A 27,854-nucleotide genomic window follows, 5' to 3' on the forward strand; every position below is an offset into this window, starting at 1 on the left:
GCGGCAGGCCGGCTTTACCCCGGCCGGGATTTCATCATGCGGTGGGGAGGGCGGCGCGCCGCGCCTCTCCATGCCGCTGCCGCCCCGTAGCGCCCTGCCCGCCTTGCCGCTGCTGCTCCGCCGCCTGCTCCGCCTCGCCTGCCCGCCCGCCGCCCCGCTCCGCTCCCGGCCCGCCCCGGCCGCGACCCCCATGGACGGTCCGCAAGCCGAGGCGCTGCTGGCGCCCCTGCGGCAGGCGGTGCGGCTCCAGGTAACCCGCCGCGGCCCGGCTGAGGGGAACGGGGGGGGGGTCCCGCTGAGGCGGGCGGCGCCTGAGGGGGGACACCCGCCGGGGAGGAGCCGCCTGAGGAGGGGTCCCGGCGGGGGGACGGGGGTCTCTCTGAGGGAGTCGGGTGTGTGACAGGCCCGCCGGTGGCCCGGGTCTGTGGGGAGGTGGACGCTGCGTCGCCCCCCTTCACCCCGAGCGCTGCCGGCTTGCGTGGGGTGCGCTCCGGGGGGGGTGTTTCCCCCCTCTGGTTCTGTGCGCCGGGGTACTGCAGTGAGCCCACGGTGGAGGGTCCCCCGTGGGTTTGCCCGGGGCTTCTGGCCAGCAGCCGGTTCCCTCGGGTGTCCCCCCGCCGGTGAGCCCGGCCCCGCACCGGGGGAGCGGGCTGGCAGGCGGTGCGGCGGCGGCCGCCCGTGGGGGTGCCCTTTCCCCTCCCCGAGGTGGCGGTGTGTGTCAGGGCTGTCTTGCAGAACTGGATCCCTGCGTCAGTTCCACCTGGCGCTCCTCTGCTGGGCTCCATGTGCCTCCTGTGCCCAACCCAGGGCTGACTTTGTCACGCTTTCCGGGCCCCGCTGCTGGCTCCTTCTTCACATTGTCTTTATGAAACAGCCTGCATAGGTTTCTTCCTCCCACTGGGTTACAGAGCTGAGTTTGTGCTGGGTTTTGGAGGTAAAAGATATTCTTTAGAGTTGCATATTTGCCCGATGCAGTAAGGGATATTAATTCCTTTGCACGTTTTCCATTTCATCATTCTTATTTGTCTAGCTGTCTCCTATTAGCTGGGACTGCATCATGTTCTCTTTCCATCTCCCTCACAGATGAGGCTCTTATCTTCCTTCTCACCTGAGAAGGATTCGGTTGCCGCTTTATTTCCTAAGTGAATCTTGATCCCCTTGCAGTGTATGTTAATGGCAGTGGAGTCCTGCTTTAGCAGCAAGACCTATGGCTGTGGGTTCCCCAGGTCCTCCTCTAAGTGGCTGAATCCATGGCCTTCTGCTTAGCTGCACACATAGCTACGTGCGTGTCCCATGTATTTTTAGATTTGTGCATGTGTTTTCCCATTGAATGAGTGGGATTTATGGCCCTCTAATTATACCAGCACCAGCACTTCAATGAGTTTTTATTATGAATCATTGTAGAGCATAATGCCTTGGCAAGAGGGCTCCTTGTAAATAAAATTATGACCTCTAGAACTAGCCAATTTATTTATTTTCGAATCCTGTGCTGTCATTTGCTTTTGAAGCATCGATGCACCCCTTCTTCCTGGCTGCCTATGTGATTCAGACAAGAGCGTGGGGTGCCAAGGAGAGGTTTGTGGGTAAATTTGTGTTGCTGGGACCACAGATACTGTGTCCTACAGCTGACAGTAGTAATTCTCTGAGATCTTTGCACAAGAGGAAAGGGAGGGAGTAACAAAGATTGGGGTAGTTGATACCTTAAGATGCAGGGGGCCCTGCCTGTCAGCTCGTGGTGAAGCGGTTTAATTAAACCTAAGGGACACAACCTATGGAGAGGAAATTGAGCAGCGTATCTTCCTGCAGCAGTGCCTGATGCAATAAGCTGCCGTGATCCAGGGGTGGATCCCTCTCTGCTTTACTGGTCTATGGGACAAAGCCGCAGCAAAATTTGCCACATCGAGTGCTGCTGTGCACTCCTCCTCTGGGTTGGGCTCAAGATCGCAGCTTTAATTAGATTGAGTCCTGTCAGCAAACATAATTATTTGCTTCAGTTGTGTTGTTTTTTTCCTCCTTGCCTATGTCTGAGGACTCTGTTACTTATAGATCAGGACAAAGAGTTGCTGTATGCTGCTTTTAGATGCTCAGCAATAAGCAGGGCGATAGCTGTGTTGAGTCAGCAGTAGCTGCTTTGCTGCTGCCTTGATGTTTTTCCACTGCCGACCCCCTAGCTCAACAAAGACAATTTAGACTTACTACTTTAAAAGAAAAAAAAAAAAAATCAAATCCCTCCCTCTGCCACGTTACCCAGGAATGGCAGTTGAAATCCTCAGCCCTAGAGTGAAACTTTCACGTTTTGGTATAACTAGTTAACAGGAAGGAAACAGCAGATTTGTTCTGTTCTTGTAGCTGTCGGGGTTAGGGAGCTTGAGAGGATTCTTATTTTTCTTTCTTTTCTTGGTATGTTTGTTTTAGTGCAGTCTTTTGAGTCTTCCTCCCTTTATTAATAAAATTAGCCTTTGAGCCCCTTAGTCTCTGGAGCACTTTTAGCTTTTCTAATCTGATTACTGAATGGCAATCTGTGTATTCTCTTCTCTTTGTTTTCTCAGTTACCTGTAATATTAATGTCAGAAAAGCTCAGAATTTATGAAAAAGCTAGTACTGTGGAAATGTTCTTATCTCTTTGTTTTGTTTTTGTTTTGTTTTTTTTTTCTTTTTTTTTTCTTGTTATTTAATGGAGAAGTGCAAGATGCAAGAAAAATGCTGAACTTGGAGCATCTCATTCATAGAACATCCCACTTGAGAAGGCATTGACATCTTTGTGCTTTTTCCTTTTGGGTCACCTTCTTTGTCCTTCTCAGTAATTTGAGATAGACTTGGTTTTGACTGAAGAAGAGTGGACTGAAACGAAGGCTTTGAATGAATTTATCTCCAAGAGCAAATTGGGCATGACTGCTGAGGATCACGTTCAGAAAAGCCTGCTGTTGGGTATTTAGGGGTTGAGCACTTCCCTGGGGATAAAAGGGGAAAATCGTCCTCACAGGACAAAGAGGCCTTTGTGGAACTGTGACAAGGTGATGGTGGTTTGACCTCAGTGTAAGCCCACTGCAGGGTTTTGCTGCTCTTGCATATTTTGGCATATTTTTTTTCATGATTGTTTTTTATTTTTTATTCCATTCTTTTCTGAAGTTAGCCGAAGTTTTAAAAACAATAACAGTTTTTACAGATAATGCCATGCCTTCTTTGCTTAGACATTGGGCTATAAATGTCTGTCTTCTGTGAGACATTCTTATAAAAAATTGTGTACTTACTGACCATTTTTGAACAGATATGACAGAGGAAAAGAGGTGTAAAATGGTCATAAATTTTGAAGAAAAGGGAAGGGGTAGAAGGAAGAGAAGCCTTATTACCGAGATAGAAAGCACAAAGCCTGTTTATAACCAATAGAAAGCACAAAGCCTGTTTATAACCATCTGAGAATGCACTCAGTGCATCCTCAAAGACAGAAAACTAGGATTTGTGGAAATCTGCTCTGAAGTGGTACATACAGGAGTATATTTGCACGCTGAGATTTAATAACAGATCTGGGATTTAACAGTAGTGGGGGGGGTGAATTTCTCTAATGATGTCTAGTTCTGTTGACTCTCAAATGCATAAGTGTTTCTCGCTTCTAACAGTTCAAGCAGCCTCTTGAGACCCGCATGGAGAGTGGGAAGGCAGGACAAACCCCTCCTTTTGGATTGCCAGGAAGCTGAAAGAAGGAGACTTCTCGTCTATGGCATTCAAAGAAAGAATTATATCTTGTGTTTTGTCTCCTTCTTCTAGGGAGAACTGGTAAGGAAGCTGAAGGAAGAGAAAGCTCCTCAGGCGGATATAGACAGAGCTGTAGCAGAGCTCAAAGCTCGGAAGAGGGTCCTAGAAGCAAAGGTGAGTCTGGAAATTAAATTGGAGTTCCACAGTTTTGTCAGAAAATCTTTGAAATCTCTACTTAACGCTTTTTTACAGTACTGGTTTGGGTTAAAGAGTCATAGCAGGATAGACTGGTTCACTTCTGAAATAGTTTGCAAGTTTCCAACTAGCGGCGATTTCATTCCTTATGTTACACATACATCTGTTAGCGTTAAATCACAGCATATGAATGAATAAATATGAGGTCAGGTTGTTCATAGTCAAAGTTGAAAGTCAATGTATATGTCGTTAATCTTTGTTTATTGTATAGTTGTTTTTTTTTGTACAGTGAGAGGACATGCTGTTCACTGTAGTGAGTTTCATCTTCAGATTCTTTATGCAGCATTTAAATTCCCAGGCTGGCATAGAACATGTTTCTTTGGAAAACATTTTATTTGCTACAGTTTAAACAAAGTTTCTGGAGATGTTTCAAATAGCCTATGGTTTTCCTCAGCCGTAAAGAGAGGGATGTATTGAAATTGTGCCCCCTGTTTTGAACACGATTGCACTCTGAAAAGTCTTTCTGCAAATGAAATGATGGAACTTCAAGTTTATTTTGTCTCTAGATCAATAAACAAGTAAAAATATACTTCCTTATCCTGGAAGCTTCCCTCCCCTTCTCAGACTGAAACAACAAAAAGAAACTCCTGCAGCTTAAAGGCAGTCAGGTGTGCATATTCACCCAGGAAACTGCGAGGCTCTTTATAATTTGTATTTCATATAAAAATTACTGTAGTTGTGGTTTGGTGGTACTCTTAAAAATAAATGCATAAATAAATAAATAAACTAGCACTTGCAACTAACTTACTGTGAGAATGTGAGCAGAGATGAACTGAAACCAGTTGACCCTATTTGTCCTACAGAGTCACGGGGGGCAAACAGTTAACTCTCTCTGGCAGGCCTGGCATTATGGCTAGCTATTTGCATACATTTAACCCAAGTAAAAAAAGATGTCATTTTTACTTAGTATTCAGCATAGAACTGTGCTTTGATACCGGTGCATGAAACCTGTACTGATAGCTAGGTTGTCCATGAGTAAATAGTTTCTAAATGTTTTCTCAGTTCTGTTTCCCAGCCCGCGGAAGCTTGATGTAGAGAGATGTAGCAAGGCAGGTTCAGAGTCTTGGTATCCCTGTGAGCCCCACCTTTCTGTTGGAAGGGTGCCTGTAGGATGCAGGCGTGCTTGCCAGTTACACAATTTGTGTGGGCTGTATCCCTGTCAGTGCAAGAATGACCTTGCAAACACAGCGTCTGCCCTTGTGAGCGCAGCACTCCAATATAGCCTTTCTCTCTTGACGATGTTTCCAGCAATGCATCACAGTCTCTTGCAACTTTTGCAGAAGGCAGCAGTGTGAATGCTCATTAGCTTTAGCAGCTGCTGGTGCAGTTTTCATTCCCTGTGATTCCTACTTAAAGATAGCAGAGCGGCTGTGAATTTGAAGCCTTGAACAGGGCAGAGTGATTGAGTGTTTAAAATTCCATGTCTTTATGTCCTCAAATTATATTGTAAGTCAGTAAATGATTCTGCTCCTATACAGGGTCTTTCTTCCCCTTAAAGGCTAACACAGGCACTTTTCTGCCTTCTGTTTGTGAATATACTTATGTTTATGAATATATACCAGGTAGAAGAGACTGTTTCTTTGAATTCTGCATCAGTTCATTAACTATTCTCTTGGGGCCCTGCAGAATTCTGTACCTAATCCAGTTACTACCGTGCTGCTGGCAATTTCTCCCTGCAAGTTCAGAATTGGGCTGTGTCACTGTTGCTCTCCTGTCCATCTCTGGGCAAAAGCCAGCCTTTCTCTTAAGAAATCCAGATCGTTGTGAAATGTGATTCTATGTTTTTAGGCAGAGCGTGCCAAATGGATTCCCTTTCCATGCTTTAAAAGTACTGTTCTGGTGCTTGCTCTCGTGTGTGTGCTCTCTGCCTTTTTGTTTCTCATGCAAAGTTACTCCTTGGCTTATGCTAATTCATGAGATCAGCAGAGGTATGGTGCTTTTAAAATGAAACCACGTTTATTTGTCTTTATAGATGCTCAAAAAAAGAAAAGTTTGAAATTATTGGTCGTACAATACTTTTTGTTACCAAAAGGCTGTTCAAAATGATAGTGTTAGCCACTTGGCAGGATCTGAATTAATTTATTGAACTTTCTGGCTTAACTCTGCTTTAATTATCAAAATGTCTTTGTTGAAGAACATGTTTCAAGTCTATTGACTTCACTAATGGGGTTGGCTGCAAAAATCATAGGTTTTCAGATAAAACAGTGAGTCTGCTGTAAAACATTTTCGCAGAATCTAATCAGGGCATTTAGATACTCTGTAACTAAATTTTCTGTGTGCACAGGGCCATATTTGTGAAAGCTTGTGTTTTGCAAATAGATATTCTTCATACAACTAGCTAAATACACACCTTTGGCAGAGCACAAGGATGATGTTCACAATCTTCATGGTAAAAACTCGTTCACATGAGGAACACTTAATTGAAAGCTTCATATATTCTGAGAGTTAGATGTTTGTAGTCTGAGATAGTCACTTTAAGCTTTTTTTATAGTTGGGAGAGGGAAATAGGTCAGGATTGCTTTAGAAATGGCCATTTCTCTCCACTGATTGTAAAGAAAGCTGGGGATAACTAGCTCAGACTTAGTTTTCTGAAAGTTAGGGCAGATGATTCAACCTAGAGTTGTAAAATGCTGCATTCAGACAATCCCGTTTATCATTGAGTGCTTGAATGTGACCAGTCCTCTTTGGAAAATGAGCATGTTGGCAGGATACCTTCGCTTCAAAATGGTCTTTACAGACTTTTGACACATAGTGTTGAATGGAGAAGATTTGTCCTTCTGCCAGAAACTGGAGTTATTAACTGTTTTTGGTTCGCTTGAATTACAGGAGCTGGCCTTACAGCCCAAAGATGACATTGTGGACAGAGTTAAAATGGAAGACACCCTGAAAAGGAGGTTTTTCTATGATCAAGCCTTTTCTATTTATGGAGGTACAGATTTGAAGAACTTTACATTTTGATCCCTTGAGGCTAATGTTCTGGTCTTTCTAGCTGTGTGAAATGCTGTACTCTTGCAATGTTATATTAATGCAACAAAAAATATTATTATTTTTTTAAGATGGCTTTAAACTGTCCTGCTGGAGTCTGTAAGCTTTTCAAAAGTTTCTCCCTTCCTAAAATCTCTGTGTCAGGAGGTGGTTCAAAGTTTGTCTTTTACGTTCTGAATGCAAATGAGCAGACTTTAGGATGCAAGTTCTGAGCATTACATTGTAGAAGATGGTTTCTTTGCAGAGGGGTAGGATGTTTTGGCGTTCAAAGACGATCAGCTTATTTCCTCATAACCATTCATCTCTATCTGAGCTCTCCTGGGCAAGGTAATGCTCAAAACTACAGTGAACTTTAGAACCTGTTAACTTAATTGACAATGAACTTTATTGAACAGGTGAACAAATGTGGCTGTTAGACCTCTTCAGATAGCTGATTTGAGGCAGCTTGGGGTGGGTGGGGGCAGCACAGTGCCTGTGTAGTTACTTCTCTTTCATGTAAAATACTAAAATGTGTATAGGTCAGTGTCCATCTAGGTGCTTCATGGAGTTTACTTTCAACTTTATGTCATGGGTCTTTATGTGAAAACCTCTCTACACTGAGACACGTTCCATATTCTGTTTAGCACAGAGAAGCTGATGCTTCATGCTCAGAAAATGACCTTAACGAACTTAAGCTTAAACGAACTGATGGAAACACTGAGAAGGGAGGACGTTTCCTCCAAATAATGCAGGTTCGTACAATCTCACACCTACCATGTTTTTTTATTTTTTCTCTTTGCAGGTGTCAGTGGTCTGTATGACTTTGGGCCTGTTGGGTGTGCTTTGAAGAACAACATCATCCAGGCGTGGAGACAGCACTTTATTCAGGAAGAGCAAATCCTGGAGATTGACTGTACCATGCTCACACCAGAGCCGGTTCTGAAGTAAATATGGGTCTTTTTTTCTGCAGCATGTAATTTCTGGTCTTCTGTAAAATTACCCACAGGGATCTTGAGACTGGGTCACCCAATTTCATACCCTGTTGCAGCACAAAATAATTATAGATGTCAGTGCGCAGGTCTGTGTGAGAAACTGTTGTTCCATAAATCAGGGAGAGCAGTGGGACTCGTGTCTGAGAGTCTAATTTCTTAATGTCTCCTAGCAGTCCCATTAGGTAAGAAATTGCCATTATCCCCTTTTCTAGAAGATCAAGATGACAAGAAAAAGGATTGGGTGGCTTGCCTAAATCTGAGACACGTGGGTCGTAGTTTAGGACAGTAGACAGGTTGCTTGACCATCCTTCCTTTCTCTGTGGAGGGACGGCAATATGCAATGTGTTAATTGAGCTCTGAATGCAAATGATGCTTCTGTAACCCTGGGGATTGAAGCTCTCTTTTTATCCACAGACCAGGTAGAGGCACCATCTTCCAGGATGAGAGCATAGTTCAGACTCTTCACCTCCATGTATCTCCGCTAAGACTACCCACAAGTTTGCTAAATATGTCAGGAGCTTTTGGAATGAGAGTTTGAGCTGAGTCAACTGCGTTACTTAGTATGGGCCACGGCATAACGGGCAGTAGCTTCCATGGATCACTGGTGTAAAATAGTGGGAATCTGTCCACCTGAACTACTGGTTACTCCTCACAACTGCATCTATATCTTGCTTCAATCACGATGCAGTTCCTAAAGGCACTAATTGTCATCTTAGTGACACATTTTTTTAGGTGTATTGATACTTTCTCACAGATGGGATTTTCTGTGGGATGGTACTGCTTAATGTGAATTTATAATCTGAAGCAAGAGCGAGCCCGCAGTTTGGGTGCGTAGTTTGAAGTGCTTCTCTTTGATAATGGTCTGTCTGCTGGGATCACCCAATACCCAGGGTTGTCTGGTGGCAGCTTTCATGTTCCTTTTTTGTATCATCTTTTCTAGGACTTCTGGCCATGTAGACAAGTTTGCTGACTTCATGGTGAAAGATGTGAAAAATGGGGAATGTTTTCGTGCTGATCATCTCTTAAAAGGTTTGGTTTTGTTCCAAGGCTAGGTGGGCTTGGGGATTTCTTGCAGTGGTACGAACACGGGAAAAGTGTCTTTCTCAGGGAAGAGCAGTTGGTGTAGCTAGTCTTTCATACCTGTGTTTCTAGTTCATTAGTCATACGCTATTAAAGATGCTGTAAGTTGTCAGTTCCACCCAAATGCTGTGTTAGTATCTTAAATGAGGTACAGGATCTCGAGTGAAAACATAGTTGGGTCCCTTTTTATGAAATCCTGTGTCATCAGGCCATAAGAGGTTACTGTGTTGCCTAAGCTGAGGGCTCCCTGTATATCAAAGTTCCGGTTTTCTGCCATGGTCTGGTCTTAGTTTTCTTGAGTTTCAGTTGCTTTTTGTTCAGAACTGAACAAATGATTTAATGGTGATCAAAGGGGACAGTGCATGCTTTCCCTATGCAAAGGTCAGTTACATGGCAGCTGCTGACTTTCGTATACCTTAGAACTCAGCTGGCTTTTGGGAAGGCTAAGCAGACTTCAGGCATTTCTTAGGTTTGCAAAGTCCTCACGCTTCTTTCTGGTTATTGATTAAAATTTGTTTAAAAAACAAACCAAAAAAATTCACATGAAGGAATCTTAGAAATAAGAAACCTGTCTGAAAGGCTTTTCATATACAGCTCCATTGGGAAAGGAAGGATTGTTCTGCTCTTGGTTTAAGTGGGTTGTGCTCTCCTAGTTTTCTAGCCTTCTCCTTGGAAGTTAAATATGTAGAACAATCATAGAATCATGTGATTGGCATATTGGCATTAAAGCTGTTTTCTTAATATTCAGTTAGTATTTTTGTTTTATGAAAAAAAAACCCAAAAGAAGCCCATCTAACATCTGCCCACTTTGCACACTGAACAGCATCATAAATGAGTGTCCCTGTCTTTTCTGCAGCCCATCGCTGGTGAACAGCCACCTGCTGTTACTGCTGCTAAAAAGTCAGATTGCTTTTTTTGAATGAGTGGGAAGTCTTGGCATCACTGTCTGCCATTGTATCTCATGGAGGATGTTGTGCTTCAAAGTGGGATGCAGTCTAACCCTACTGTACCAAGTCAGTACGTGCCTCTGAGTGCATTTGGATAAAATTAGCCTTGCTGGCTTGGGATCAGTGGTTGCTTTTAATTTCCAGTCTGCATAGAAAGAAAAAAAGGAGAAAGAGACTACAAAGCCATTGCTTGGGTTTAGAGGAATGAGTATCGGAAAGAAAGTAGGCAAGGACCTGTTGTTTTCCCTGTGGCAGGCCAGTACAGCAAACTGGTGTGGCTCCTCAGCTGTAGATCAGCATTGCCCTGATGACATGAGTGGAATTAACCTGATAGACACTGGCAAGAAAACTGGTGGACATACACTTACGCTCATGCTGGAGGATCCTCCTGAGTTTTCTAGCTTTAGGCTGGGGTCAGTGATGGGGTTGCTGTATAAAGTCACTACATTCTTTTCTTGCTTACAGCTCACCTGCAAAAGCTTATGTCTGACAAGAAGTGCACGGCAGAAAAAAAGGCAGAGATGGAAAATGTTCTAACACAGGTAGGTGCCTGCATGGGGAGGTGAATGCTTCAGGGATGTGTGTGTAACAGGAATTGTGATGCACTGAATCCAGAGGCAGTGTCCCTTCTGTGTCTCTAAAGATGCTCAGAAGTCTTTACCTCAGAGAGACTTGTGGGCTGTATGCACTCCTAAATGCCGAAAACTTACTTGTTAACAAATACGATAAACTTGCTGGTTAACTGCATCTCCCTCCTTCTGCTATTTTGAGGAGTTATTGCTATTATATTAGCCTCTTGAATGTTGGATTGGTAGGGCTGAAGCTCTGTCCTTGGAGATGGTCTGCTCTGTTCCACTTCACACCCTGGCAAAAAGCCTTTTTCTTCTGAATCCCCCCTTTACCTTCGTAAATCCCTTGCTGCAGGATTATGATACAAAGGAGCAGAGGCAGATGAGAAGTTTTGTCAGGGTTTTACTGAATCACCTCAGCACTGAATTGGTATGTTTTAAACTTGTCTCGGCTTTAAAATTGGTATGTCTCAGCTTTGAAGCACTTGAGACCTGTTCCTCTGTCTCTAGCAGCCCGCGCAGATCTTTCCTGTGTTTACTGTGAGAATAGTTGGTGCTCCAGGCTGACATTCCTGAGCAGCTGTGCAGACATTTGCCTTTATTTTTTATTTGTTTTTCCTGCTTTGTTTTTAGTGTTTTTTTTCTCGTGACTTCTAGGGTAAATGCTTCCAGAGCCATGCATAGAATTAATAACTCCTTCCAGAAAGAGCAATGTTTTTTTTTCAGTGTATTGTGTGACTGAACAGCTGTCATTAGCATTTCCACACTGTAACACTGAACTCTGACCATTCTTTAGGGGAATTCCTCTATGAATAAACCCTTTTTTATCTCCTGTCTTGAGTTTTCTCTGATATACGAAGGATCGTGACAATTAATGCTAGAATCGGCTCAGCTGATTTTGAAGTTGAGTGTTATATCATTGCTGTACTGTTCATTGTAAATCTTTTATCGTACTTAAGTCTAGAAACTACATTTATGTGTACATATGCAAAAGGCTGGTACATAAAGGCACAAAACAATGCCAGAAATTGCGGCTTTTTTGCGGTTAGGTTGCAGTTAGATCTGTGGTTCTACTACTGCTTGATTCCCATCTTCTAGAGAAAAAGGGAAGGTAGCGGCCTGGAAGATTATCCCATTTGTGAAATTGTCCAGTCATTACCCAGTTGTTTTCAGAGAAAATGGAAAATATTTTACCAAGAATCCCTGTGCTGCAGATTTGCTCTAAAAGGGAGCACCTTCTGCATAGCTTGAATATTGTGTTTCATGTAGCAGAAAAAAGAGAAATTAATTCAGACAAAGCACTGCAGAAATTTTAGCTTTCTTCTCATTGCTGTGTTTCTTTTCCTTCCCAACACGCTGCTCCCCATGTTTTAATTGAAACTGTTTAAAAGAAGCTGGTGGTGGGTGGTGATGCGGTCCCAATGACTTTTCTTCTTCTTTACACCCACTCTTAGGCTCAGTGCTTGCATTTCTATTTAGACTTCAGACTTTCTGTGGTTGAGTTGGGGACCTATATTACTAAAATGGCTTTGCAGATGTACAGTGTTTTCTTCTACCATCGGTTCGAGCTTTACCGTGCTTGAAAATTTAGGTTAAAAGTAAATATTTTGCATGGGTGATTCAGAGCTGTGGATCATGTGCAGTAAAAGATGAAGAGGACATAATTAATTCATGTTATCTTGCCTAGTAATTCAAGTTCTCCTGTGTTTTGATATTAGTTGGACAACTATGGCCAGCAAGAACTTGCAGATCTCTTTGTGAACTACAATGTGAAATCACCTATCACTGGGAATGACCTGTCCCCTCCTGTTTCTTTCAATCTGATGTTCAAGACCTCCATTGGGCCTGGAGGAAACATGCCTGGGTAGGTATTAATCTCATCTGCTCCCACTCTCCCTTCTTCATTGATCACTTGGAATAAAAATGAAGTCTCAACAGGATTGAAATATGCAATTTCTTCTTGAGTAGCCTTCCCTTGCCTTTCAGTTCCAGTCTTGTCTGGCAGGTTGGCATTCTGGCAGGTTGATGAAAGGTAGAAGAAAAAAGGAGCAGTTGCAGAATCACAAAAATCCTTGAAGCAGCCAGACTATGTGGATCACAGCAATGCCTTTACTGGTTGGAGTTGTTTCCATAAAACCAGTTAATGTTGGGTTCCCAATTGTCAGCGACTTCATGGCTATAAAGAACCTGCTTCAGTGTACCTGTTTCAGAATGAAGTTACTTAGCAGTGTGATGCAGTGGTAGCATCATTTACTAGGTGTTTGTAGTTAGCATGTGAGAATGTACAGGCTATTGTCTTGAGTTGGCATCTCTAAAACTAAAAATGAAATCCCCGTTGAGGAGTGGAGAATAGGATTCTTGCATATCCTCTGGGATGGCATCAGAGATACGTGTAATATGTGTTCTCCAGAGTAGTATATTAAGTAGTCTGTGTAGGTGGTATCCTCTGTGGAAGTCTCAAATCACTGTAGGGGTCGTAGGGGCCTTACACTAAATCCACTTCACAGTTTGTAACAGCAGAGGTGTAGTCATGGTTTGCCTGCAAAATCCACATTTGTAAGCAGCCTGGTACAGCTCCGGCCTACATAGGAAGGGCAAGGGGGGATGCATTCCCTCTGAGCTCTGTGATGTAACTGGCCACTGTATTTCATTTCAGACACCTTTTTCCATTCTGCGTTTGCATCTCAAAAGCAGCCCAAATCATCCAGTTTACTTTTGTGAGTAACTATGGAGTGCTGTGTTTGGGCTCCAGCTGATGTTTGGGGTTTTTTTTCCCCCTCAGTCTGTTGCTTCATTGTTTTGTGTCTGGAGTTAAAAGACTCAAGAGATAAAGTAGCACCTTTAAGTTTTGTAGTAACCATGTTTTTCTTTTCTCACTACTTTCCCCACCCTTTTATCTTCCTGATTTTTTTTCTTCTCCTCTGTCTTCTTTCAGCTATCTGAGGCCAGAAACTGCACAGGGAATATTCCTCAACTTCAAACGTCTTCTGGAGTTTAACCAAGGCAAACTGCCTTTTGCTGCTGCCCAGATTGGAAATTCCTTCAGAAATGAAATCTCACCCCGCTCCGGCCTTATCAGAGTGAGGTACTGCAAATTTCCTCTTTCAACAGAAGGGTGCCTGAGAGCATGTAGCACCTCCCTTTTGTTCCAGTGTTTGCACATGACTGTTTCACATTAGTGCTTTCTCCAGAGGACTCCTGATAATGTGCCCAGTGAGTCTCAGGGTCACGGGCAAAGAACGCATTTAGTTAAGGTTTTAACTATGGGATTCTATCTAAGCCTGGCTGGTGAGAAGTAGAATCGCTGAAATAGCTGTTGTATTAGAAACACCTAGATTAAACTCAGTTTTACTAACAAAATTTGGCTTTCATCATAATCTAAACAAATCATATTAAAAGTAGCTGTGTTCTACAGGACATGGAGCTTTGCTTGTTTAATTATGTTAATGTGATGTACTTTAAATCTGTACTGAAATCTGGAATCCAAACGTGATTGACTTTGCAGCAGCATTTCCTTCTCTCAGGAAACCTGCAGATTCTGCAGTTCTGCAGATTACTACAAAGAGGAAGTTGTGAGATAACTTGACTCGGGACATGTGCTTGTGTCCCAAGATCAGTCAGGCAGGAAAGCTCAGGGTTATTGAGAATTACTTTCAAAGCTTTCTATCTCAGGATAGAAGTGATTATTGCATTTCATTAAGGATAATACCAGTATTTCAGCTGAAGTATTCTGAACAGAAGTCTCTTCCATCTAATTTGGAACAAGAGCTTCTGTGTGGTCAGTGTGGTTGTGTCACACACACAGGCAGTATGTGTTGTAAACTTGGTAATTGATTAATGTGGTGCCATAAATGTCACCAAAAGGCAGTAGCATCATTAGCACTGAGGGAACTCTTTGGCATTTTCTCAGTCCTCCTATTCTCTCTTGCGCATCTGGAAACAAGAACTTTTCTCATTGAAATGCATTTTCAGTCAAATATAAATTATACGCTTGTGGCACATTTATTGGAGACTGTGTTATTATGCTATCATAGCAAATTACATCCTGATGCCAGTGATTTAAAGTTAATGATTACCTAGAGCTTTTTTTAAAGGTTCTTGATAACAAGCTAATTCAATGTAAAGGGATTTCAAGGAAGAAGGCTAAGAATCAATGTATGAATATAGATGTATTAGAGACAAGTTCTTAAAAGAGAATGTACGCTATTAATGAATGTAACAATATCATTATCTCCAAGAAATTATCACCTCATCTGGCTATTTTAGGCACCTCTAATATGCGTTAAGGCTATTGAGTTAATCAGTGGATTAGTCTTCAGTAACCCTATACGTAATGTGTACTTCTAATATGGGCATCCCAGCAGTCTGGAAAAAGTCCAGAGAACTTCTGGAAGTATTTCTGAAGGTGGTATTCTCTGCCCTGAATCACAGTGGTGATGACCATGGCCTGGAAATCTCATCTACAAATTCATTTCTAGATGAATTTGTAGAAAGTTTTATTAGGAATTTTAAGATGAAACTAAATCCAGCGTCGAGACTGGTTCATGTTCCAGTCTGTACATTGTCTTGGCTTTGGGTTTGTATATGTTTTTAAACTACTGACTTGCCTGTGAGAGGCTAAAGCATAATCATTTATTAAAGGGGCTGTGGCTAACATATAAAATATTTAATACAACTGGTTGTTTGTGTTTCCGTTAGGGAATTCACCATGGCAGAAATCGAGCACTTTGTGGATCCCAGTGAGAAAAATCACCCCAAGTTTGAGAATGTGGCAGATCTCAACATCCTGCTCTACTCTTCCAAGGCCCAGGTCAGCGGGCAGTCGGCACATGTAATGCGGCTGGGAGATGCTGTCCAACAGGTAACGTTCTTCTTGCCAGCACATGGAGCTTGCTCTTTTGAGTATTGCTTTCAAGGCTAAATTAACGCACTGTTGTGTTGGTGCCAGCTGGAGTTTGCTCCCAGACATGAGAGTCGGTTGTCTTTAGTCAATCAGTGTGACTGAGATCCAAGCCTGGCCCTTGTTATCAGTAATGAAAGGCTGTGGGTGGTGCTGGGATAGTGGTTAGAGGTTGTTTCACACTTAGCTAATTGGAGAGAACAGTAAGGAATACTAATATCTGCCAAAAGCTCAGCAGTGACTGGGTATCTAATACTCAGCTGCTGGCCCCATCAGTGTATGGCTTTCACGTTGGGGTTTCACTACCTAATTCTCCATGCGTGCAAATTGTGAATGAGTAGGTTTACTAACCCCCTCCACCTCACCCCTCCAAAACCCCGAATAAAAAACCAGCAAAACGCTGCCCCCAAACCGAACAACCATCCCCCCCAAAACAGCCAAAAAAAAGAACACCACCCCCCTGTTGTATTGCAGCTGTGAACTGTAGGGTACAGCTGTCGTGGGGTCCTGGGCCATAACTGCAATTCCCATGCACTGTTGTAATACCAGTGACAGCACTGCCAGATACTGCAGGTTATTTTCAAGTAGATGATCTTCAGAGACAGTTAGTGATGAGTCCTAGAGTAATAATAACTTACTATTTTGTTCAGATGGAGATACTGCCAGGGGTGCTAGTTGAATTTGAAAAGATGTAATAGTTTCGGGGGAGACATAGTACTTTATCACAGGCAGCTGCAAGAAGTTTGTTTGTAACGTGTCAGGTTGTCTGCAGAAGTACAACAAATCATGACTTTGCTTCCTTAGGAATTAATGTCTGTGTGGGTTTTTTTCTTCCTGCCTTTTCCCTTTCCAGGGCGTGATCAATAACTCCGTTCTCGGTTACTTCATTGGCAGAATCTACCTCTTCCTTACAAAGGTTGGTGTATCCCCAGAGAAGCTGCGCTTCCGACAGCATATGGAGAATGAGATGGCTCATTACGCCTGTGACTGCTGGGATGCAGAGTCCAAAACATCGTATGTAAGTGGCAAAGTGAAACAGCAAGTCGCACTCCCTATCAGATCTGTTGATAATGCGGAAAGGGGCTCCGTTTTATTTCTTCTTATTTATGAGTCTGATGTTTCTGTTGAGCCCCACGTTGGTATGAACACAGTTACTGCTGTTGAAATATTCTGAATCCAGGGCTAAAGGGGCAGGTCGGCTCCCTGCAGTGGGCTTGCACAAAAGTTATGAACTGTTCATGCTTGTTTGTAGGTCCATGCTTCAGACTCCTGTGGTGGAGCCTGAAGTTGCCTGTGGACATTGTGCTGGTCGAATTTCATCTGAAATTAAAGGAAAGGTCCCAGTGCTTTCCAAAGACTCTAACCCCTGTAACAGCAGTGTGAAGGATTTGTTTTGCTGGAGGCGTTATTCCTGATCAGATTTCTTCCTGCTAGAATGCTTGCTCTTCCTTTCCCACTTCCAAGCTGTGAGAAATGAGAGTTCACTCCTGCCTGTTCAGACAGCTAGTGCTGGGAGAAAAATTTCCCAAGGATTTTTTTGTCTTCCTACTGAGTCAGTAAGAGCTTTTCAGTTCAGGCCTTGTAGGGCGCTTTGTTTTTCTCTTACATTGTTGGCAGGATTTTGAAAAATGTGTCATTTTTCTTTCAGGTAAACCAGCAGTAGGTAGTTGGCGACAAGGCTGTTAGACTCATTTTAGATTCTCTTGGAGAGCTTTCAGCCTCTTCAGTAAGTCTCAGCCAAGTATATCAGTTGGAATGATAGTTTCAAAAGAAATGTATTAGAAGGCATAGTAACTCGACGATATTGATTATGAAGTCATTCCCCTCTTTAAGGGTACGGAATCTACTTTCTAGGTCAATTCTGAGTTTAAAAAAAAAAAAAGTTATTTCATTATTTTTCCCTCTTGTGTAGTGAAGCACGTGTTCTTCTGCCTGCTTAGCCTTTCCCAGGACTCTAGGTTATGTGCAGATTGCTGAAAATATCTAGAGAACTCTGTGTGGTCTAGTTCCAATAAAGGGTCAAAAGATGGAAGGGATTTTGCTGAGGTCTGTCGCAGTGACCCTAATATGAGCAGACCCCATCCACGGTCCTGCCCAGTTTGATAGCCAGACTGGTAGCGTGCTCAGCCCAAATCGTGTCCACACAGGGAATGGGTAAGACTTCATATGGTTCAGCCAGCCTTATTTATGGGCACGGAGAACCTCCAGCAACCTAGGGCTGAGGAGGTTGTGTGTGGTTGGTGGGTTTTGTCCATGTGGTTTTTTTTTTTTGTTTGGGTTTTTTTTTGTTTGTTTGGGGGGTTGTTTTGTTTTTTTCTGTTTTCTTTTAAGGAGCTGAAACAGGCTAGTAATTTTTCATTACAGCTAGTTAGAGCAATAGCAGCCAGTAAAATTCCACCAAACTTAAGATGAGAAAAAATATTCTGCAGCTCAGATGAGTGATTTGTCTTCATATAGAAAAGACTTGAAAAGATTGAAGGAATGGCTTCCTCTGAATGTAGATAGCTGACTTCCATAACTTCACAGGCTCTCTTCCCAGCCAGCCCAAAGCAGGCTGGACATGTGTGGGTCACACCATGTGAATAAGATTAATAAACTTTGCAAGCCTTGTCATGGATCAGGACGACGCTCACAGAACAGTACGTCCAGCAGCTTAAAGCAGAAGTGAAGACAGCAATCCCAGGGCCATGACAAAGCCATGCCAGACTCAAGCTGTGGTTTGTCACTTGACTCTGACCAAAAATGTTTATACCAACTTGCAGCACTCAGTAGGAAGAAGTTAACGGCTCTGAATAGCTTCAAATCCATTCTGTGAAGTTATTACATAAACCTAGATTTTGTGTTTTCTGAGTAGCTGTAGTATCCTAATGGTTTAACTTGTATTAAAAATTCCCCAAGATGTTCTGGAACACCGTGATTTTTCAAGCACAGAGATTTCTTCTGTTCACATACCTTTCCTGACACCTTGCTATATCACTGCAAACTGGAAAACCAGACGGCATCTGGCTGCCTGTATATCCATGCTGATGTGACAGAGTGAATGGAAAGCAGCTGATGTGCCTTTTCTTATATAGGATTGCCTTTTAGAAGGTCCAGGTGGTGGTTGTATTTGCTGCGTTGGAAGGCTTCATCAATTCTGTGTGTGTGAATGGCGTTTTGAGATTCCTCCTTGCCATACATGCTGCAATACTGAAAGAAGTCCTTCCGTTGCATATGATCTGTGTCTTACAAGCTCGTACGCCAGGCTTTTGGCTATTCTGATGTGACTGGTTGCCTGCTGTCTATTCCGTGCTTGCAGAGCAGCAAAGCCCCGAAGGCATGATGTCTTTTTTTGTGCCTGTAGCATGTGATAGAACTGTGTGCTCTGGCCCCAGCCCCAAGCTATTGACACAGTGCTGTGTTCTGCCAAGCCATGTAGAAAACCGGCCCTGAACACAGGCACTGGTTAGATAACTGATTGTTTCCTCTGGAAACAAACGGAATCATTCAAATGACGGGGCAACTAGTGAGTGAGTGCGGCTTATTGTAACAGAGCTAATTACGTAGAAAAAACAGTCATGGAAGTAGGGAGGGCTTAAGGGCGAATAAACATATTTGATGGTTAAGTGGACAAAAAAGCGAGTTGGTGAAAGCTTCCACTTTTGTTTTTTCAGGGTTGGATTGAGATCGTTGGCTGTGCTGATCGTTCCTGCTATGACCTCTCCTGCCATGCCCGTGCCACCAAAGTTCCTCTTATAGCTGAGAAGCCTCTCAAAGAACCTATATCCTTTCAGAATAAACCAGATTCTCTTGAAGTGGAAAGTGATTTGACAGTGAAATGTTTTGGAGAGCTGTGCGGCTTTATTTAAAGTTACATCTGTAAATTTAACAGGGAAACCTAGAGCTACAGACCAGCAGGACTGTGGGAAGTAACCTGGGGAAAGGGGATTTACTGTTATGCTTGGTTTTTTCTAGCTCTGTTTTGACTGTGAAGCATGGTTTAAATGTGGGATTACTGTCCCAGGTTCTACTACTAGCTGTACTTGTAAAAAAACAGTTGTATTCTTTCAAAATTTGTGATCTTCTGCCCTCCAGTAATTTTTACTGTTCTTTTCCTTTCTTGGAGGGAAGTTCCCTAATCCAGTAGCAGAGGAGATTTCTTTGTGTTGTGTAGCAATTAGCTTTGACATAGAAAAAGAACCAGGCCCTGCTTTTTGTCTTCTCAAACTCCTTAACTGCCTCGTACAGAACAGTCAACATTGTTCAGTTTGAGGCAAATAAGGGAGCCATTGGCAAAGCTTATAAGAAGGATGCAAAGGTGGTGATGGAGTACCTTTCCGTGTGTGATGAGTGTTACATCACTGAGATGGAGCAGCTGCTCAATGAGAAAGGGTGAGCTGGCTGTGTGTGCGTGGTACTCTTCCCTGACACCTCTGATGAGGGTTCCCAAAGTGCTGCTGGGTTAATTTGAGCCACCTGAAACCAGCTCTCTTGTGAGAGTAGGCTGAGTGGATTGCCTGAAATGTTTAGCGCTCAAAATGGGGAGAGAAAGTATTGCAGAATAAGGTGATGTGTAGACTCATCGAAAGTAGAAGAAAGGGAAATTAGTTCATCCAGAATCCCACATCTATTGAATAGATGAGTTATAAGCAGTATCCCGGGTTTGAATTGATAGTGGACTGCAAATCATGACTGTGTTTAAACTCAGCATCCATTTGTAGCTGCATTCAAAGCAAAGCCTTTATAAATCTCAGCCCATTTGGTATCAGGTCCAAATGCAGGTGATCGGCACACACTTTTCTTGAACAGGTTGGGTTTTGTATTACACCAATCTGAATGCTCAGCAAGGAGGGTACCATTGCTGAGTACATGCTGACAGCGTCAGTATGTTAGACCTGCCTTTCGTATGACCATCTTCGTATAAATCCATGATGTGAAGCCCTCAGGTTTACAGCAGCAGTTTTCTGTTAGGACGCATAATAACAAAGACATTTGCTCCCTGGAAGTGGGATAGGTCAATACAGCCTAAGTCCTCCTGGTCAAGGAGTGTGTGCTAGTTCCAGGTTAGCAAGGAGCAAGAGAAAGTGGTTACAAGATCATAATACCGAAAGTTTTAGAAATAAGCAATAAAATAACCGTCCTGTATCTTCCCCTTTGTTTGTCACCTGTGAAAATGCACGGTGCCTTCTAACACAACTCAGTTTTCCTGAGCAGTCTGTACACTCGAGAAGTTGTACAAACTGCAGCAAGTGCCTGTTTTGTGTGCTTCCCTTTTTTTCTTTTGGTGTATATACTTCATCCTGAGATTCTTCCATTTCCTAATTGAGTTTGCTTCAGGCCGTTAACAGCAATTAAGTTCACTGTGATTACGAAGATGGTTACTTTTAATGTAGATGTAGTAATTTTATTATTAATGTAAATTTCTTTTAATGGGTATACCACTTGTTTCTTTGATCTCTGGGATTTGCCCTGGCTTCTATCGCCTCACTCTTAAAGTCAACCAACCGACACAATTAAGGAAATATAACTTGTTTATTTGTTACTGTAGCTTTTAAGTGACTTCTTTTTCCTTTGCAGGGAATTCACTGTTGAAACTGAAGGGAAAACTTTTAAATTAACAAATGACATGGTTACTGTGAAGAGATTTCAGAAGACATTACATGGTAAATTTGTATCTTTGTTGTTTGATCATCAACAAGAAGAGGCAGATTAGTTGCATTGTCCTGTTAGCATTGTACAGTGGCACAGGAAAAGTGCCAAATGTTATTTCCAATTTGACAATTTAAGAGTTGGAAAGCTTTCGCACAGCAGTGGGATTTCAGTGACCATTGATGCAGACCTGTCTGCCTGCTTCTCACCTGGTTTGTTCAGTATCCCATTTTAATAGACTTTGGGTGGCGTATTACATTCATGCTGCTTCAGTTGTATATTCTAGGATTTGTAAGGTCCCACGTGGTGCTAAGAACTGGCTGTTGTAGTGATGGAGGAGCTGGGGAAGATGCACCAGCTTTGGGAGCTTTCATCTTCCATTGCAATGCAGCAGATGGATTGTGGCAGTCTGTTGGTAGGGCTATGGGCAGATCTCTGTCCTCAGAGCTCCTTTTGTCACTCCACTGCCTGAAGTCAAGCCTTGCAGCATCTGCCAGCTCGCCAGGCTGCTGTGCTGACCAAACTCTTTAAGCTGACAAGTCCAGTTGGTTCCTTTGGTAGTCGCTAATCATATCAGCTTTGGTCAGCAACTGCATCTCCACAGAGCTTTTGTCCTGATGTGGAAATGGGGCTGGAAGGTAACTCTCCAAAATGCATGGATTTAGTTCCTCAAAGAAGTCTTGTCTTTCCAGCCAGCTCTTAAGCGCCTCACCTAAGGTCATTTGTGAAGTCTTTGACAGAGCTGGAGACTGAGGTAGATTTTCCCCCAGTTCATATTGTAACTAGTGGATCATCCTGCCCGAGGTTGGGAACATGATAAATACTCCTAGACAGAAGTAGAGCAACATGGAGCATGTGCAGAATGTATTTTTTTCTTGCAGCTGCTGAGCCTTTGAGATGTCCAGGTGTCTTTTCATTCAGCACATGCTGCTGCTGCGCCAGGCTTTGCTTTGTCACAACGTCAAAGAAGGAATCAGAGTTGTAACTGTTAGTGATTGTAGTATTGCTGGGGGTCAGCAAGTAAAACCCCAGTTAATGTTTTTCATTTAAATTTGTACATTTGGCAGTTCGGCTGCTGTCCGCAAGCGGGAGACAAAGCTTATGATTTCCCCCTCTCTTGCTTGAAAACTGGTTGGTCAATGCACAAATAAAACAAGACCGTTCTTTTGCAAGGTTAAGTCCCATGCTGGGTTAGGTGCTTAATTGAGGCACATAATGTAGGCACATAGAGTGGGAGGCAAATCTGGATGCAGTGCTGGAGAGCTGGGTTCTACCTTTGATTTTCAAAAGCAGCTGATGTCTATATTTGTTGTTTCTTCACCAGTTGCTATCTGGGCTTTTTCTAAAAAGCTGCATTGTCTGAGCAGGGCCAGCTGTCCACTGAGCTCCTTTCATACACAGAGAGGAGAAGGAGGAAAAAGCCTCTTTGACAGACGTGTAGCAAGGGTTGGAGAGAATGATGGGTATATAATAACATAGCACATCACGTCTTCTGAGATTGTTTGCAAACACTAACTGGTTGATCCTCTTTCTTTCCCGCTCTCATGATGTGTTGCAGCGACGTGGAGAATAGGGAGGGGTAGCAGCATTGAAGCAGGCAGCTGAGCGACTCAAGAATAGAGAGGGGGTCTTTGCTGGAATTGGAGTTGGATCTGAAGCTCCAGACTTCTCTGCTTAGACTGGTGGATGCTGAGGCTGTGTCTGTACATTAAATCAAAGCGGGTCAGAGATTGAGCATTACCGTGCCATCATCCAGGCTGCTTAATTGTTAGCATATTCCCTGGCACAGTTTTGGCCTATGCCAAGTAGCACTCTCCCAGACAATGCCTGGAGATAGTTTGTGGCTTGGTGTGGAGCAGGGGCTGTTCCCAGTGAACAGTTTGGATGAGGCTTCGCCGTTGTGAAGTGGAAGAGGATTTATCTGCGTGGATGCAAGTTGTGCTGTGCTGTTTGCTCTCAGGGGCAGAGGAGGGGCCCTGACTTGTTATTTACAGCCTAAATACATTCTGTATGTGGACTAAGTCCAAATCTGTGCTTCAGGTATTTGTATTTAGAGCAGAAATGTTTAACCTTTTATTTCCACGTGCTCAGCTACATGTAATAAGAACTTCTGAGCAGAAAAGCAGCTTCAGTAAACATCTTTTTTTGTGTATAAATTCTTATTTAATGATGATGTGGGTTCTTTTGTATTCCAGTGGAAGAAATAGTCCCAAATGTAATTGAACCCTCATTTGGTATTGGGAGGATCATGTACACAGTGTTTGAACACACATTCCGCATCCGGGAAGGAGACGAGCAGAGAACGGTGAGCTTTCCTGTGGCTGGGCCTCAGCTTGAAACCAGCTGCAAGCATTTGCCTTTCCCTAAAATCCAGGGGAAGGACTAAAATAAGACTGCACAATACACAGTAGAGATGGAGAAAACCCAGGTGGGCTGTTGAGTTGCCGTTTTTGCCAGCATACGTGTCGTTTATACATGTGTGTGGACAGCATTATGGGGCTGTGTGTGCATGAGGCTCTCAATATATTCCTGGCAAGGGGGTGAGAAATTCCTCCTTCTGGATTCACACTTGGCAATGTCCCATCGCTCAGAAAAAGGCATCTCTTCAGTGTTTTATTTCCTCTCTCTCTTTCCTGCTTTTCCTGTAATCATAGTTCTGTGCAGCAAGAGGGACAATAGACTAACTGTTTCCTCAGTCCCCCATGAAATTCAGCCTTCTCTGATTCTGGGCATCTCTAAAATCTTGGCCTGAAACTTTGCTGTAGCAGGGGCCAGAGGGAAGTGTGTGTTACATACAGACCGCCGGCCTGTTCCAGCCAGTGCCCAGACTGTGTTGCTCTGCACCATTGCTGGTGGCCCATGGGAAGCTGGCTGTAAACTTGTTGCTGGTTCCCGTTTGTTGTTTCTGGCTGCTAGACTGTTTATAGAAAAGAAAAATAACAGTGCTCCTTAGTGTCACTCGTTGCCACAGGATGTGATACAGTTATGAGTGGGGGGAACAGGATTCAGGAGCCCAGAGTTAGGACACGCAGACTTCAGTCACAGACCGCTCATGAAGTCTAAAATATTGGTCTTATCTTCCTTCTAGTACCCATTGATTTTCTGTGTAGCCTGGTCTGCTCTGTATTGTGGTACCTCTCAGTTGCATTACTTCTGTACCCTTACAGGCCTTGCTGATTGCCAGGAAAGATTTTTATTCCCCCCGCACAGTTTTTGCACATTTTTCTGAGGGTGTCCGTGGAGGGTTCTGAAAACCTTTGAGCTGCATATGCTCCATGTGTGTATGGAGTCCCTGGGGAAATCAAACAGGGAGTGAGATGATTGTGAGAACGCTTCCCTTTAGGCTGTCCATAAGACTAAATTTCCTGGAAAGACCCCTCTACCCTTCATTTTTCTGTAATTCAAATGAGGTTCACTTTCTTCAGGGAGGGCTCTGGTAGACCACTTTTGGTAGGAGGTATCGTTTAGCTGTCAGGAGGGAAGGGGGAGCGGAGGACAGCTGGAGAAAATCAAACTTGCTTCATCAATGTGAGGTGTTACTGCTGGAGCTCTGAATGCTAATGTCTTACAGAAGGCCAGGCACTCCCTTGGAACAGTCACCCCGCTTCCAGCCTCAGTCAGAGCTTATTCTCACCTCTGAAGAATCTGGCCGAACTGTTAAACTTGTATTTATTTGTGCTCTTTCTTTTTTTCCTTAGTTCTTCAGCTTCCCAGCTGTTGTAGCACCATTCAAGTGCTCCGTTCTTCCTCTAAGCCAGAATCAGGAATTCATGCCTTTTGTCAAGGAATTATGTAAGTATATTAAGCACTGTGGGTTTGATGGGGATGTGCACTGGGAAGAGAGGTTTCTTTTCCCAGAAAACAGCATTGGGATCACATGGTGCTCACACACGCACAGGGAGAGCCATCAAACTAAAGCAGCTGAGTTGGTTGGTGTCAGTCATCTTTGGGTATCTATCAAACCCTTCAGTCTAGCCTCAAAAAACCCAACTCCCTGCCCTTCCCTGTGTTGGTCTGCAGTGTAAAAGATGTTTCTTTTTTTCCTCATGTCAAAAAGTCTTTCTCACTGCTTGTGAGAAGCTGACAGAAGCAATGTTTCATTTACTACTTTATTTAATTAAGTTATTGACTCTTGATGGCCAGCTAATTTATTGAATCGGTCCCAGAGCTGCTGAGCCTCCAAGTATTCTGCCAGAATGCCCACTGGTACCATCTAAAGATGAGTACTTAAAAGATAGGAACATAGACTACACGTCAGACAGTGTCTTTTGCTGTCGGCAGCAGTTCTGCTTGGTACTTTGCCTTCCCGTGCTGGACATGTCCCTGCACACATGTAAGGCTGGTGTGTTTTTGAGTTAAAAGCGGAGTTCTGGGACCGTAATGACAGGTTGAAGAGGTCGGTGACTTTGCTCTTTGGGTGAGAGTTGAGCGACGCAATATGGAGAGCTGTGAGTGCGGCGGCGTACCTGCGGGGTGGGTGTGAACTTGTAGTCTTGGCAGGGACTGGAACCTTGGCTCTTCTGTCAAAATAAATGAGGGTCTGTGATGCCTCTTGAAACCGAGACACGTGGTGCCTCACGTCAGGGAGTGCCATGGGGATGTGGGAGCCACTGCTAGGATCACGTTGCCTGCTGAGGATGTAATGAGTCCTGGGGATTCCCCCCTTCTCTGCTTCTTGCAGCTGAAGCACTCACCAGGAACGGCATCTCTCACAAGGTGGACGATTCCTCTGGATCCATCGGCCGGCGCTATGCCAGGACTGATGAGATTGGCGTGGCCTTTGGGATCACGATCGACTTTGACACCGTTAACCGGACACCTCACACCGCCACCCTGAGAGACCGCGACTCGATGCGCCAGATCCGAGCCGAGGTAAGGGGCAGGCAGGTGGATCTGGCTGCTGACAGAGACGAGTCTGTTTCTTATGGGCTAGGGGAGAGCATTAGCTGCTGTTTCTGATCGAGCGATGACTCTGGTCTATGTGGGAGCTGCCTCCAGCTGTCGTGGGCAATTTAACTATTCAGAGAAATCCCCAGGGAAGAGATATTGGTCAAACAGAAGATTCTGTCCCTGCTGCTAAAGTGAGGAGAGGCTTTTATTTTTCTGGGATGCAGAGGTGTTGATCTTACTTGAAAGCCATGCCTTGTGCTGATTGTGCTGCTCTTCTGAGTGCCTTTTTCCGAGTGAAGGCTGATGAGTAATTGCATGTGCTGGCTTGTGTCAGGCTTTCAAAGGCCGGGCTCCTCTGAATCTACAGGCACCAAAAGCAGAAGATCTTTTGCTGCTACAGGCTGCCTGGCAGAGCATACCACAGCCATAACTCCTCAAAGCTTGCTTCTCAATTGTGTTGCCTGTGCAGCACCAGAGAAGCTGGAGAACCATTGCTCAAAAGCCATGTGGGCCTTCAGCTTGCTCTGCTAGTACGGCCGTAATACAGAGACTGGACTAGCAAACCCCTCCCTGTGGTGGTCTCACTGCCTGCGGGCAGAACCTGCTCAGAGCTGTGAGGGACAGTCTTGGCACCTTACAGAATCACAGAATGACAGGGGCTGGAAGGGACCTCTGGAGATCATCTAATCCAACCCCTTGCCAGAGCAGGGTCACCCAGAGCAGGTTGCACAGGAACGCGTCCAGGTGGGTTTGGAATGTCTCCAGAGAAGGAGACTCCACCACCTCTCTGGGCAGCCTGTGCCAGGGCTCTGCCACCCTCAAAGTAAAGAAGTTCCCTCTGTCGTGCCCTTCTCTCCCTGGCCCCCACCAGGAACAATTTGGCTCCTATAGGAAGAGGCCTTAGTGCTGATCTATGAGGCTGAGTTGTACTAGCTCCGCTCTGTACAAAACCACTTGTACTTTGGGGCTGTACAAATACTGCTCGGGGCTACGGAGCTGGCTGTGGGTTTGGTTCAGTGTTAACAGCCAGCGCCGGCTCCTCACAGCACCCATCTGTCTCTATCACCTGCGTGACCTCTCACTGCCGAGCCGCGGAGACGAGACTTTGTTATCCTTCTATTTCTGAAAATTTTCTAGTTTCTCTAGCTGATCCTTCGCACCATGACAGTGCGCTATGAGGAGCAAAGAAAAGGCAACCGGCAGCTTCTTTTATGCTGGTCTTACAGTAAATAGGGCTTGGCTAAATCCTGGCTTGCAGCATCTTTTGGATGTGTGTATTGTTTTCTTTCCTTTCCAAAACTGTAACATAACACTTCCAGGGATGAACCGTGCTGTGGTCCACGAGGGTGACAGTTGCATTTCCCCCCATGGGTCACCCTGAATAACTGAGCAGTCTTTGAGATGACACAGACTGATTTAAGATGTCCTCCTAGTTAGTGGTTTTTCTCCCCGGAAATGATCTTGCAGGAAGACACCTTGCCGCTGTTCTGTTTCCAATGTAAAAATTACCCGTGTTGCCCAAGTATCCAACAGAGCAACTTGATTGCGATGGCTTCGTGTTTCATACGTCTTTGTGACTTTGCTTGCAGATCTCGGAACTTCCTGCCGTCATTCGTGACCTGGCCAACGGTTATCTAACTTGGGCTGACGTTGAGGCAAAGTATCCACAATTTGAGGGACAAGAGACTGGTAAAAAGGACACAATAGAGGAATAAAGAAAAGGACCTGAAGTAAAATCCTGTCAAATGTCCACTTTTTACTGTTCATGTTAATATGAAATAAACTTATCATGTATTATTCAAAGCTGCATTGTTTGTGCACACAGGGACTATTTGTTTTTTGTTTTTTTCCTCAATTGCTGCCTGAATTTAACTTTAAAAAATGAAATAATTGCAGTTCAAATTAAAGGTGTTATGAATAAAAACGCCATTATATA

At 43.9% G+C, this 27,854-nt stretch overlaps 1 protein-coding gene across 1 annotated transcript; it reads left to right on the forward strand.

Annotated features, from left to right (window-relative positions):
- GARS1 (glycyl-tRNA synthetase 1) lies at positions 1-27,854 on the forward strand. Its single transcript, XM_054192022.1, has 17 exons — positions 1-250; positions 3,766-3,867; positions 6,775-6,877; positions 7,715-7,856; positions 8,845-8,933; positions 10,397-10,473; positions 12,219-12,364; positions 13,436-13,585; positions 15,199-15,361; positions 16,254-16,418; positions 19,054-19,166; positions 19,631-19,771; positions 20,957-21,042; positions 23,224-23,333; positions 24,727-24,820; positions 25,710-25,900; positions 27,508-27,854. Exons 1-17 carry the CDS (start codon positions 71-73, stop codon positions 27,631-27,633), a joined length of 2,178 nt encoding a protein of 725 aa, XP_054047997.1. The 5' UTR covers positions 1-70; the 3' UTR covers positions 27,634-27,854.

Source organism: Rissa tridactyla, chromosome 2, assembly GCF_028500815.1.
Source record: "Rissa tridactyla isolate bRisTri1 chromosome 2, bRisTri1.patW.cur.20221130, whole genome shotgun sequence".
Classification (NCBI taxonomy): Eukaryota; Metazoa; Chordata; class Aves; order Charadriiformes; family Laridae; genus Rissa; species Rissa tridactyla.